The 13622-nt window shown below is 59.7% G+C and overlaps 1 protein-coding gene across 2 annotated transcripts; it reads right to left on the reverse strand.

Moving 5' to 3' along the window:
* Positions 1–1338: 1338 nt before the first annotated feature.
* Positions 1339–13374, reverse strand: PITX1 (paired like homeodomain 1). Of its 2 annotated transcripts, none has more exons than XM_059174620.1 (4): positions 13169–13374; positions 7413–7649; positions 4899–5131; positions 1339–2885 (listed from the first exon to the last, which is right to left on the reverse strand). In XM_059174620.1, the coding sequence occupies exons 2-4, from the start codon at positions 7579–7581 to the stop codon at positions 2343–2345; spliced, it is 945 nt and encodes a 314-aa protein (XP_059030603.1). In that variant the 5' UTR covers positions 7582–7649; positions 13169–13374; the 3' UTR covers positions 1339–2342. The 2 variants fall into 2 exon arrangements, with proteins under 2 accessions (XP_059030603.1, XP_059030602.1); XM_059174619.1 differs by lacking the exon at positions 13169–13374 and adding an exon at positions 8178–8381.
* Positions 13375–13622: the final 248 nt, after the last annotated feature.

A 13622-nucleotide genomic window follows, 5' to 3' on the forward strand; every position in this document is an offset into this window, starting at 1 on the left:
CTTTGAGTCCAGATGTGGCTGTGTGTTTATGTTTCCAGAGAGTAAGGGGTCGGAGCTCTGGACTGGAGCCGTTGGGGGAGGCGGGGTGGTCTGGCTCCAGCCCCCTGCCCCAGCCTTCCCTCCTCCTACCTCCCTCCTCTGGCCTGTGTATCTGGCCCTGTCCTCAGAGCCCCACACTGTTAAGTTCTATAGCATCAGGCTGAGCCATCCTCCGGGAAGAACCCTTCCTCACTCCTCATCTAAAAGTGGGAAGATCAGTGGAAAGATGCTTTGGAATATAAAGATTGTTGACTCCCTGTGACCTTGGCCCAGTTGCAGAGCATGGTGAAGTCTTGGTTCTATCCCGTGTATAATAGGGACAACACTCCTGCCCTCAGAGGCAGTGCTGACCTGGTTTCAGAATGTGTGCACAGGGCTCTCCAGCTAGTAGCTGGTGATTAGGCCTATGGCTGGGCCCCCTTCCCATCTGGGGCTTGTCGGGGGTCCAGCTCCAGGGCAGCGCCAATCCCAGTCACAAGGTGAGTCTAAAGCAGAATACCAGCCCCTCCTCCCTCCCCCACTCCAGCTGCAAACATTCTCTTTTGCCATTGGAAGTGAAGGGACTTAAGGGAAGCAGAATTTTACAGGCACTTTACAGGCTGATCTTGTTCAGTAGTTTCCAAAGCCTGGGGAGGGTGGAAGCGGCATCAGCCTCCTTCCCATACCTTGGGGTGGAAGGGAAGTGAGACGTTAGTTCCCTGCGATGGACGCTTTCTCCAGCACAGCCTTGCCAGTTGCCCCTGCGTGGGATTTCCGCGGGGGCGGGGGGTGAGGGGGTGGGGAACAGAGGGAGGCCCTGGCGGATCTCGCATCCTCAGTTCCCCTGGAACAGCTAGGGCAGGGCTTCAAGATAGGAGTACGGGGGCCACAGGAGAAAAGGCAACTCCAGGACTAAAGGAGCTTTCAGCGGCCTTCACCCCGACTCTCCGGGTGGACAAGGGCCACACAGAGTCCCAGGGCTTGGGGGTCCCCGCCGACCCAGCTTGGAAAGAGCCTGCAGAGTCGGGCAGCGGGGGAAGTGGGGTGCTGGCTAGGGTGGCCGAGCACAGAGCACAGCGCGGAGGCTGTGCGGTCCAGCCGGGGAGTACCTGGTGGGCGCGGAGAAGGAGTTCGGAGCTCCGGATGGGGCCCTCATGGAGTCGGGCAGAGCAGGTCAGGAATCGTGGTGGAAGAGAGCACCTCCCACTCCACTAGGAGGCGGCCACTTGGCTCCTCTCTCCTTACCCACAGGGCCCACGGTGGCGCCGTTCCCTTTCTACCCGCCTCCCTTCTCAGTGGAATGAAGCAGTCCGGGCCGGCAGCGGTTAGCACGCTTGTACTATGGTTTTAATAGACGTACATGGACAAGTCGATATAGACAGATTTATAATTCTATACAGTCAGTCCGACATACACAGGGACGCTGTAAACAGGGGCGCGGGCCGGAGAGCGGGTGTGCAAAGTGGGCGCGGCGCGCTGGGGTGGGGGGGGGCCTGGCCGCGCCCCGAGCTCTCCCGGCTCGACTCTTGCACGGCAGGCGGTGAGGAGGGGGTGCTCTTCGCCGGGCCAAGGGGACCACTTCCTAGCCAGGGAGCGGAGTGGAGGGTCCGGGCCTGTGGCGAAGCTGGGTGGGGGTGGGGGTGCGCCGGGGGTGCTAGGAGATGAGCCTGCCCCATTCTCCCGCCGCGTCCGCACCGCCAGCTGGGGCTCCGTAGCCTTAAAATAGGAATCTGGTGCTCGCGGCTGCGAGGGCACGCGGGGCACGCCGGTGCTGCGTGCAGCTCCACAGCGAGTCTCCGAACCCAGGCTGGGCACCGTCATCCCCGACCCAACGCCCGCTCCAACTCGGATCCGAATCGAGCTAAGGTACGCTCGGCCGGGCCCAGCTTGGAGGGGGCGCCTTGGTCCCTACGGGGCCCAGGCCGGCCTACGCGGGCTCCGCGCGTCCAGTTCGCAGGCGCGGCGGGAACGCGGGCTCCCAGGGCGCCCTCTCCGGAACGCCGGCCTCCCGCCCCGCGTCCCCTCCGCGCAACGGTCTGCCCGGCCCGAGGGAGCGAACACACACCACCCGCGCCACCCCGAGGGAAATTGCAACTCATCCGTTTTTTTCGCAGCACTTTTCTCCGACGTGTTTTTGTTTTGTTTCGTCTCTTTTGGGAGGGCACAGTGGGGTCCAGAAAAGCAAACACACAACCAGCCCGGAGGTGGGGAGGTGGGGAGGAGAGGGCTGCGCGGGCGCAGGGGGCGCGGCGTGGCGAGGTCCTCCGCGCCGCCCCCGGCCCGGCGCCGCGCCTGCCGCGGGCCCGCGGGGCCTGGCGGGGCGGTCAGCTGTTGTACTGGCACGCGTTGAGGCCCGAGGCCGGGCCCTGCAGGCCGCCGTAGCCGAACGACGAGTGCTGCTTGGACTTGAGCCGCAGGCTGGCCAGGCTCGAGTTGCACGTGTCCCGGTAGACGCTGTAGGGCGAGGCGGGCGTGCCGTACGGGCAGGCGCCCGGCGACATGGCCGAGTTAAGCGAAGAGCCGGTGAGGTTGTTGATGTTGTTGAGGCCCGAGTTGGGCATGCCGGGCACGGCGCCGGGGCCCATGCTCGACGGCATGGTCATGGAGGAGATGGAGCTGGGTGCCGAGAACATGGACTGCGACGACAGCGGGCTCATGGAGTTGAAGAAGGTGAAGCTCTTGGTGGAGAGCGGCGCTGGCGCCAGGCTCTTGGCGGCCCAGTTGTTGTAGGAATAGCCAGCGGCGTACACGTCCTCGTAGGGCTGTACCAGGCCGCTGAACTGCGGCACGTAGCCGCCCTTGCACAGGTCCAGCTGCTGGTTACGCTCGCGCTTCCGCCACTTGGCTCGCCGGTTCTTGAACCAGACCTGGGGGAGGGGGCAGGAGAACGGTCAGGGCTGGCGAGGGCAGGAAGGCCCCTCCACCTCCACCCCTCCACCCCATCCCTCCGCTGCCTCCTCCTCTCCGAATAGCTTCTCTTTTCTTCGTTATTTCCGCCCCTGCGGGCCGTGCTCCTTAATGGTTCCTTTCCTGTCCCCAGAAAACATTTCGTCTTTTCCCCATTTCTGATCTATATCCACTCCCCTAAGTTAAATCTGATGACTTCTCCTAGTACGGATTGATCCTCTTTTGTTTTAGCAAATATTCGTTTGCTTTTTCCTCTCTCAACCAGTCCATCTCCAGCCTTCTCCCCAGAAGGGGCCCCGGTCTATCTCCTAAATATTCTGTTCTTTTTCTTTGCCCTCTAATGTAAAAGGTATTTTTCTTCCCTGAAATGCAGGGTCTTCCGACTCCCTTTATTCTTTTTTCACTTTTTTCATTCCTCAAATAGTTTGTATCCATATTTATTGGGAACATTTGATATTCTCATTTCTGCGCTAAATGTTTATTTTCTTTTGGTCCACCCTGCTCTCTGAACTGCTTTCTTTCCCCTCAGTCCACTTTCTCCGTTATCCTTCATTTTTGATCCTTTTGATTCTTTCCCAAATAGTTTTCCCCATCTTTCCAAATATCTGACCGTTATTGTTTCTCTTAAATAGTTGATTCTTTATTTTTCTCAACCATCTGATCCTTTTGCCCTCCCTTAAATAGTTAATTTCTTCCCTGCCACCTAAATATATGCCAAATATGTTTCTCTGCAAATATTTAATTTCCTTTCACTTCTTAACTAGTTTCTCTCTAATCTCCCCTCTACTTTCTCCCACAAAATTTAATAAGAACTTGTTCTTTACCAACTCCTGGTCCTTGCCCGTCCTCTTCTATACTCCTATGCATGCCTTCTATCCTCCGAAGCCCTCTTCCAGCCCTGGGTTGAGTTTCCTGAGCGAGCCTGCCGGACCCCTGCATCTCAGCCTTTTCTAGTCCCGGGCACTGACATTGCCTGATTCCACCCCACACCACCCGAATCACCATAAACCTGGGCAGGATTAGTGAGTTCAGGATTACTGAGTGCTGTCTTCACTCGTGTCCCACTGGGCTGGCCAGCCTGATGGGAGGGGCGAGAGCTTGCGTTATAGCAGGGAGTCAGTAGGCCAGGTAGCACTTTGAGCTCGCTTGGGACGTCCTCCCAGTATCTGATTAAATATTTGCGTACTCAGAAAAGAAATGATTCTCTTGCTGCTCTGGCAACATAACCTCTTCGCTCGCTCTTGATTTCACTGGGAAGGAAAAGGCGAGGAGAGGGAGGGTGCAGTCTGGTCACGGGTCAGAGATCTTACATCTCCAAAGGGACTTGGCCTGAGGGTCACTCTTCCACCAGAGCTGCTCCTCTTTCACCTGAACCCAGCCCCTAAAGGAAAGGGCAACAGGGAAAGGGTCCAGCTCCCTACTGGCTGACTGGCTGGAGAGGAGTCAGGCGGGGACTATGCTGAGGTTCTGGAGAAGCAGCCTGTGTGGTTGGGATCACTGCCCCGGGAGTTTCTGAGCCTCCAAGCCTAGGTACTGTTCAGGCCTCTGCCAGGTGGCTAGGCAAGACGTGCCTTTCCCTTTCGTTTTCTGGAGAAGGTGCCAGCAGCTCCGAGGTGACCATCAGTGGGAATCCTCTGTGCAGTCTAGGGCGGTCATATCCGAGTGGGCCCAGGGCCCACTGCAGCACAGGGGAAATCCCCCCCCTGGGGCCACAGATCTTAGGGTGAAGCCGCAGCAGAGCCCCAGGGTCAGGTAGGCTGCCAGGCGGTAAGGGCTCTAACCACTAAAGGGCTTAGCAGCAGCCCCGGAGACAGGGGCCTACAGTGGAATCTTCTCCCACGGAGGGAAAGAGCAGGTCTGAGTGGTGGGACAGAGACAAAATCTGAGCAGGGTCTAAAGCTTTCCGAGGACGGCGGCAGAGGTGGCCAGCAGCCCTCCGCTCCGGTCGCCTTAGGCGCACACGCTGAGCTCACCCGCACGCGCGGCTCGGTGAGGTTGGTCCACACCGCGATCTCCTCCCGCATGCTCATGTCGGGGTAGCGGTTCCTCTGGAACGTGGCCTCCAGCTCTTGCAACTGCTGGCTTGTGAAGTGCGTGCGTTGCCGCCGCTGCTTCTTCTTCTTGGCCGGGTCCTCCGCGCTGCCGCAGCCCGTGCCTCCTGCGCCGCTGTCCTCCGGCCCTTTGACTTCCCCGCTGCGCTCCTTCTCTGAATCGGACAGGACAGGCCCCAGTCACCTTGGGCTTCTGCCCTTTTGCACCCATCCCGGCTCCACCGAAGCGCCTGCCACCAGCGCTGGCATGCCCTTCCTCCCGCCAGGAGCCCTAGAATTGTCCCCACTGAAAGAGCCTGCTGGGGGCCAGATCGTCAGTAGTCACCTTTGGTCTGACGCACTCCCGAAGAGCCCAGGAACCGGAGGCACAGGCTGAGGTTCCTGGCTGGGCAGAGCCTGCTCTTGCCGCTCCGCTGGGGCTTGAGCCCGACTGGCTTTGTCACCCGCATGTATATGAAATTTTGAGGGCTCTTTGGGGTGTCAATCAGGAGGGGTTCTGCTTTTCTGAGCCAGGACCAAATATTTCAGCCTGAAGCTAGTGGGTCGGTGGAGCTGGAGCGAGGCCGTGGCCCCTCCACCTTCTTCTCCCCAGGGCTGTGTGGGAGCCACATGGGCAGGCACAACACAGCTGTGTTCCCGGCCTTTGCTCCAGGCCTCAAGTCCAGAGACCCAGAAAAAATCCCTCAGGCGGCAGCCCAGACCAACAGACTGTCTAGGTGACCTGGGGCTCTAGCCTCTCACTCTTTCCAGCTACGCAAAACACCTTCAGTCACAGACACATGGAAATAAAAAGACAAAATTTAAAAACAAAACATAGAAGCCCAGATAAACTCAATTCTATCCTAAAACCATAGAAAGGCTCACAAAATCTTAAAAATAGGTAGGAACACAGCAAATGCAAATTAAGATGCCTGAAATCTCCGTGCAAACACACCCCTAACTATATACAGTGCTGTGGGTGTAAAAACTCCAAGCAGACACAGGCATTTATTTCTCTGGGATTTAAAAAAAAAAAAAATGTACTGTTGTAGATAGATTTTTAACCCCTTCCTAATAATGCCCTTTCTAGAGATAATTTTTAAGTCCCAGGGAAATACAGCACTATAGAGCTACATAATTTAAGTTATCAAAGTAACACCGCTGCAAATAGATTTTGAAGAAAAAAAAAATCCCGGAGAAACGCGCCATTTTGGATTGACTTTTAAAACATCTCCCCAAGAATAATGTTGTATGTAGAGATTTTTAAAATTCCAGAGAAATATGCCTAGTGTAGTAATTCTTTCTACACCGAAAATTACAGTTAAAGAATTAAATATATCCACGTAGATTTGGTTTTACAAAGCAGTCTACCGCTGTATATTCCTCTGGGTTTTAACAAATAAAAACCAACCAAAGGCCACGCTAAAAACTCTTGAAAACAAAAGTACAGTTCCGCGTTGATTGTTTCTTAGCCAAGCAAACAGAACTTCTCAGAAAAAAGTCACTTAGGGATGCAAAACAGAAACAAATAGAGATTAAAAACGCGTAGAGATACACTCAGCGGTGGATTAAGAAATGAGCACAGCAGAGGCGCCCACGGAGCAGGGAGCTCTGCCCGGGCGCCGTCTGCGGGAGCCAAACGGGGACCCCCGGGGCCGGCACCCGGCGACGATTAGCCGCGCTATGTAGCCCGCACCACCCACCCGCGGGTCCAGCTCGCAGCGGGCCTGGGGGGGAAAGCCTGAGCTCCGACAAAAAGGCAGCGCGGAGGGAGACATGCACTAGCCGAGTCAGGGCCCTGGCTGGGCCGCCTGGCAGCTCCGGGGTCCCGCGGCGCACGTGGGACCGGGCTCCCTCAATGGGGGGGTCCTGCCGGGTGCGCACCCCTTGGCCTGTTCGCTCTTGCTGTCCTCTGCCTTCTTTTTATTTGCGGTTGTCCACCGCCGCTCCCCTCAGTTTGTTTTCCTGACTTTTCCCGCCGCCCCTTCTCTCGGATTTCTCCCTCCTCAGTCTGTCGCCCACTGCCTGTCGGGGTGTGTGCCCCCGTCTCAGTCTCTCCCGGCACTTTCTCTCTCGTCCGCTGCCCCATTCCCTTCTCGATCTACTCCTCTCCGGCGGTCTGATCGGCCCCTGGGCACCCAGTTACGCAAACGGATTTTTCTTTTCCTGTTCTCTTTGCTTCTGAACAAGAGGGGCTGTCAGTCCGACCCTCCCGTTGTAGGTTTGTGCATCTGGCGCGTGGGGACCGGGTGGAAGTAGAGCACTGAATTTCGTTTAATAAAGCGCGTAAATTTACGCGTTCACCCTCAGGCCGAGAACGGGAAAAGAAAAGGTCCTGACGCTCCTGGGTGTAGAGGGAGCCTGACCGCGCGGCGCCGGCTCCAGGCCCTGCTTCCCGCTCCCCGCTCTGTGCGCCCGGCTCGGCTCGGTGCGCGCCTCGCGGGGAGCTGCGCTTACCTGGCAGCTCCGTGTCGGACGATTCGCTGGCGGAGTTTTCCAGGGGCTCGCGGGGGTCCGCGGCACGGGCCAGGTGGAAGGCAGGCCCCATGTCGTGCGGCGGCGGCGGCGGCGGCCGGAGTCCCTCCGGCAGCCGCTCCAGGCTCATGCCCCCCTTGAAGGCGTCCATGGAGGCGGGTACCGCGGCGGGCGCTCCAGGGGCCGGGGCTGGGCGCGCCCGGCCGCCCTGGCTGCGACCTGCGGGGACAAGAGCACAGCGCCTAACTGGCTGCCCCCCAGGGCTGCCCGCGCCCGCAACGACGCCGCGCCCGCCCCATGGACCGCCCGGGGCTGCGGGGCCAGGCGGGCGGCAGCTGCAGCGGTTTCTCGCGACCGGATGCCCGGCTTCGCGCTCCGCGCTGCGCTCCCGCCGCTCGGGCCTCTGCCGCCCGCCCGGCCCCAGCTCTGGCTCCCGATCCGGGGCCGGTTTCTAAGGCTCCGGACGGCGCCGGCAGAGGCTGTCTTAAAGCGACAGCGCGCACCGCCAGGTTCCAGCAGTCCCTGCGCCAGGGGTGGTGGGTGGGGTGGGCCTGGGTGGGAGGGGGCTGGGGAGGGAGCGAGCCAGCGAGCGAGGGAGCGCGGGCGGAATCCAGCCCCGAGCCGCCCGCCCTCCCTTGCCCGTGCCCTCCCCTCCGCAGCCACCTTCCCGCCGCCTCCCCGCCCCCTCCCTCCACCCCACCCCCCCGCGGCCTCCCCGCGCCGCTCCCTCCTTCCCCGTTGACACACCGACTTCTCCCTCGGCCGCACAAAAGAAACGCATCTGGCCTCCAAGTCCCGCGTGGCTCGTGCCCACCTCAAGCCCCAAATGACTTGTTTTGCTCAGAATCAACTCCTGTCTGGGCCGCTTCGAAGTCCCCAGCCCCCGGCGAGAACAGCCGAGGATGAGAGAATGTTCCCCGAGCAGGATCGCAAGGAGCGGGCGCCTCCGAGCCAGCGCCAGGGCGGGGGCAGAGCCCGGGGCCCGTTCCGGCAGCTCCCAGCGGCGTCCTCGTCGAAGGGCCGCCCGCCCCTCCTTTCTCGGGGCCTCTTCTCCCGGGACTTGAGCCCGGCTGAGTGACAGCAGCCTGCGTTCTAATGGGCCCCCGGATGCTGCCTCCTAATTAGCTTGGACCCTGTCCTCCAAGGCTGCTTCTCAGGCCTCCCCCTCTGCACCGCAGTCAATTTTCTGGGATTGGGATAGAACTGATGGCTTCTAATCAGATGAAACGTTTCTGTTGGCTCCAGGCCTCTGGCGAGTGCAGCGGGAGACCCCAAGAGCCCCACCAGGCCCCTTAGCCTCTTCTGTAGGGCTCGCTCCCCTTGTTTTGCGCCAGTCCGGCCAAATCAGCCAGGCCCGGGCCTTGGCAGCTAGGGGATTGGCTTCTGCCCCCTTCAGGGCAGGTTTGCAGCGATCTGGGGCCTCTGCGTGGCTTCCCAGAGAGGCAGGCACCTGGCCTGCAGGCGAGGCCAGGTGCCTGCCTTTTGCGAGCCCTGGGTCTCCAGACCAGGAAGGCTACCCCCTTTGAGGTTCTCTCTGGTACAGTGGTGGCTGAGCTCAGCTCAGTGGGGCCTCCATGGGTGCAGGCACAGACGTTCTCTCCCCACCCCAATAATGATGCCCTTCTGGAGTTCTACTTCAATGAAGTTTGTTGAAGGATTTTGCCGAACAATTGTTAGCCGGCCCTGAGACCTCAGAGTCTTGAGCAAACAGAGGGCAGCTAGGGTGGGAGAGTGCGACCCTGACCTGTTCCTCTGACCACAGCTAGACCCCAGACTGCCCTCTGCCCCTCACCTGCTGACCAACTTCCCCATATAGGAGCAGCGCTGGGCAGGACAGCACCCCGATGGAGAAGCACTGCCCTACTCTCCAGGCCCTGCGCCTCACCCCAAGGCGTGGTGCATCTGCATCTCTTCCTCCAGGAAGGTCTCTGCTTGGGACTGACTGAGCAGGCTGAGAGATCTGCGATGTTCTGCAGGCACTGCCTTCTTGCCCTCACCCTGGCTTCTCACCAGAGGGAGACCCACAGCCTCAGGCTGAGCTGTTTGGCGAGGATTGCAGGGGTCCATGGCTGAAGGGTAGAAACAGGCCTGCTTCTCACTCACTGAAGCTTAGCCCAAGGCCCCCAGCCCGGGGGCCCTGGGAGAAAGCATGGCTCCTTGGGGTCTGGAGCACTTTCTCAGTGGTGCCTGTGGCCGCAGGGGCAGGGTTTGGGTCTGAGGCCACAGAGGGACCATGTTCCTCAGGGGGTTTGGTTTTGGGGAGATTCTGCAACTCCTGCCCTTTCCTCCCAGAGGGGAATTTCTCTAAGTCGTGTGTGTGTGTGTGTGTGTGTGTGTGTGTGTGTGTGTGTGTGTGTGTAGGGGGAGGATGGCAGAAAGGGGGCCTGGGAAGTATGGTTGTCCTGCATTTGCCCTCAGCCCCATCTTTTACCACATTTCGCAGTTGCGGTTGCAGCAGCAGGTAACTCTTTTCAAGCACAGTGTGTGACCCAGCCTGCCCGGGCACAGGCAGGACTCAGGAGCGCGCGCGCGTGCACACACACATATGTAGCACGTACAATGTAGGTGTGCGGCACACACAGATGCATACATACTCAATAAATCCACCCATGGGGCTGCATATAGTCACCTAGGCATGCCCACAGCCAGACCTCTGGGTTCCAGAACTCTGCTCAATGCAAAATCAGGCTGGTCGGGGACAGGAGCTATGTTCTAAGGCTGCCAGGTGTCAGGCCAAGGTGGGGAGCACAGTGGCCGCTTGGGTGGTGACGGGGAATGAATGGGGCACCTCTGGGTGTCCAGAGGCTGAAAGCTCTAGCTTTCCACTGTCCATGGGATGTAAAGAGACCATCTTCCACAGATGAATGGAGCGTGTTCTGTGACTCTGAAGCTCTAGCAGGTCCGTCTGAGGGGCTCACCTCGTTCACTGTTGATGCATTTAATGCATTTATCGAGCACCTGCTGTGTGCTGCAGTGGACCCAAGCCTCTGGCAGTGATCTAGGCAGTCACAGTAGTCCCTCTTTTTGGAAATCTTGATGCCTGCTGTGTGGACCACCAAAAGGCCCTCAGTCAATTTCAGGGTGAAGCTCCATATCCCCAGGGGCCCAGAGGCCTAGAGAGGGGCTGGGGGGGTGGTCACTTCACTGCACAGCACTCCCCCCAATGCTGAATGAGTACAGGGCGAGGAAGGGACTGACAGGGAGGACACCCTGGCCAGCCAGGGTGTTGGCTGGAGAATGGACACGGACAGTTTCTCTTTTTCCCAGCCTCACCCTCTGCCGGCTGGGCACTATCCCAGGCAGGGAAGGGGCTTTGAGCACACTAACAGACATGCATCACACACACAGGACAGGACGCAGCTCTCTTTCAGGAGTAAAAGCAGGGGTTCAGTGTTCTCCCCGCTTTGCCATCTGACCTTGGGCAAGGCTTGGCCTGCATTGTGCCCCAGTTTCCATGTCTGACTCGGGACTCAGCAATTCCTACCTGTTGCTTCAGCTTCCAGCTTGCTTGGTGATGGGGACGTGAGGAGAGGAGGGAAGAGGGCTTCCTGGAGCTGGAACCATGTGCCCTAGTTCCCATCCCTTCAGGCGACACAGAGCTAGCGATGAATCTGTGACTTTCAGGAAATTTGGAGGCTTGGAGTCCTGGCTGGGTTGAGTGAAGAAGCCTAGGCTGTTGTGGGGTTTGAAGTAGTCCCCACAGGGACCTTTCCTGAGGTCCGGCTTGCTCAAAACAGATTCTGTGCCCAAGAATGGTTCAGTAATCTTATTTGGGAAGAGTGTTTGGAGGGCCCTCATGGAGGGCATCCTTTCGCTCGCTTATGGGGGGTACCCTGTCCTAATCTTTGCATTAGAATAGAGGGATTTTAGGAAAAAGGAAGGAATGTGCCGTGGCTTGCCCTCGAGGCCATCCATGACTCTCTGGGACATTCCAACCCTAAGCCTCTTAGGCTGTGGAGAAGTTCAAACTAGAAAACCCAGTTTTGGGAGTGCATCTGGGACCACCTACCTCCTTCTGTCTGCTCTACCCCCCTCTCCAATAAAAGCTCTTGTTTCTTTGAATACAAGCAATTACTGGGTGAAGGGGGAAAGGGGTGCTCAGGTGGGGCAGGGAACCATCTCACTGGATTCTCTAGGTTTCCAAGGATCCCAGCTTGAGCCTTCCTGATACCTGGGCTTCCCGAGCCTGTCCTGGTGCAGAAACCTGGGATGTACTCAGGCAGGATGGCTGAGTGGGGTGCTTATGGGAGCAGGGAACTCGGAATTCTGGCACCAGCTGGCAGGGCTGGCCTCATGGCTCACGGAGTCCACTCACGGGTAGTTCTCTGGTTCCTGAGAATGGCTGAGCCAAGGGGCGGAGAAGGGTGGGCGAATGGCCGAGGCTGGTCACGCAACTTGGGAGCAGAGGGTCAACTAAAGCCATTACCCCAGCCTCCTCTTCCCAAGACCTGCTTTCCTGAGAGAAGGGCACTCTGAGTATGGCTGGAGAAGCAACAATGCTTCCCCTGCACCCCAGAGTCCTGGCAGGCTGGTCTCCATGCCCCTGTCTGCCTCTTTTCCTTTTCCGAGCAGAGATGAAGAGTTCCAAGCAGTATGAGGAAAGGGGAGGGAGTCAGCGAGTCCCCCCTCCCCTGCTGCCTCTGCAGTCTGTAGCTTTAACCATTACCCTAGACCTGTGTCTTTGGCCAAAGGGGCAGCAACCTGGGACTGCCTTCCTCTGGGCCCGGTGGCTGTCAGAGTCCCCTGGGTTGCCAACAGAATACCCAAGCCTTAGTTTCTCAGAAAAGTGGGCTCAAATATTTTTAGATTTAGGGGATTCCTGAATCGGAAAACCTTGGAACCGGATTCCAGCCTGGGGTTCCCATTTCTGCGATGCCGGCCTCGGGGCCCTCGCTTGACCGCGGCCGAAACGGCTCAGAGCCGGCTGGTCAATTTCAGATTTCCAAAACCCGGTTCTAGAGAAGCGGCTGTGTGCCGGGGAACCCTGCGTGAACAACCAAACCCCGGAGAAGCCGCGGGAGTGTCTTTATTGGATTTTGCGAAGAGCATTTGGGGTTTCTGTCTGGGTAAGAAAAAGCCCGACTCTTGCGGGCGAGAGCAGGCCGCCGTGGGCTGGGGGCGCCTCGGAGCACGGCGGCGGGACGTCGGGGTCCTTGGTGAAGAGAGCCGGGGCTCTGGCCGGTGTCTGTTGCTTTTCTGCGGCATAGCCGCCCGAAGGAACCAACGAACCAACGAACGAAGCGGTGTCGTTTAGAAAAAATACCCTCTTGACGCGAAGCTGCGGCTCAAGTCCCCAGGCGTGCAGAGGGGCCAGCGCTTTTGCTCGTGCTGGGGCCCCCATTCCGCGGCGCAACGGGAAGCGGCGGGCGGCCCTCTCGCCTGCCCTTTTTCCTAGAGGTCCCCGGAGGCCTGCGCCCCCGCGAGGGGCTGCGAAGGGCGTCCTGGGCTGTGCCCTTAGCAGGGCTGGGGCCCGCGCCCCCGGGGCTGCTGCCCTCTTGGGGTGCCTAGAGCCAAAGCATGGGTGGGACCTCCAAGTAGGTGAGGCAGCGCTCAGCGCTGGGCTCAGGAGCGAGTCCTTGCGCTGCCTCGATGGCGCCCGGACTCCCGGGCGGTGCGCTCAGTCCCGCGCCACCCACTGGACCCCACAAACGCCTGGAGCAAACAGTGCGGAATCTGCCACCGCCTCCCTGCGCCCCAACACCGCGGCGACCCAGCGCCCCCAGCCCAACAACTCTTACCCCACGCGGGTTGCGCTGCGTGTGCGGCTCTTCGGCTCCGGGCTCGCTAGCCACGGACTCTGCCTGAGGTTTCGACTTCGGCTGGGGCCCCAGATCCAGCTGCGTCTCCAGCAGTGCGCGCAGCTCGGGTGCCCGCTGGTTCGCTACATCGCTCCGCGCAAGGTCCAGGCAGCTTCGGCTCGGCCCGCTCCTCCCGCCGCCGCCGCCGCCCGTCGCCCGCGGGGAAGGCGGGGACACGGGCCGGGGAGGCGGGAAGTGGGGAGGGGAAGCGAGGCGCTCGCCTGGACCAGCCGGGAGGGGCGGCGCGCCGTCCTGCGGGCTAGGGGTCCGGGCCTCCCTCGGGCGCAGTCAGAGGTCGGCGCGGGTCGCCGGCGGGGTCTGAGGCCGGGGAACGCGGGCGGAAGGGGGACCCGGGCCACATGCGGACGAAGCCGCCTGGGTCCCGGCCTGGCCT

Source organism: Mustela lutreola, chromosome 5 (genome assembly GCF_030435805.1).
Source record: "Mustela lutreola isolate mMusLut2 chromosome 5, mMusLut2.pri, whole genome shotgun sequence".
Lineage (NCBI taxonomy): Eukaryota > Metazoa > Chordata > Mammalia > Carnivora > Mustelidae > Mustela > Mustela lutreola.

Excerpts from the sequence above, each read along its gene's own strand:
- PITX1 (XM_059174619.1), bottom strand. The coding sequence starts at position 8,211 with ATGCGTTTCTTTTGTGCGGCCGAGGGAGAAGTCG. Across the intron at positions 5,132-7,412 it reads GTCCGACACGGAGCTGCCAG|AGAAGGAGCGCAGCGGGGAA; the intron begins GTAAGCGCAGCT and ends TGTCCGATTCAG. Across the intron at positions 2,886-4,898 it reads TCACCGAGCCGCGCGTGCGG|GTCTGGTTCAAGAACCGGCG; the intron begins GTGAGCTCAGCG and ends CCCCTCCCCCAG.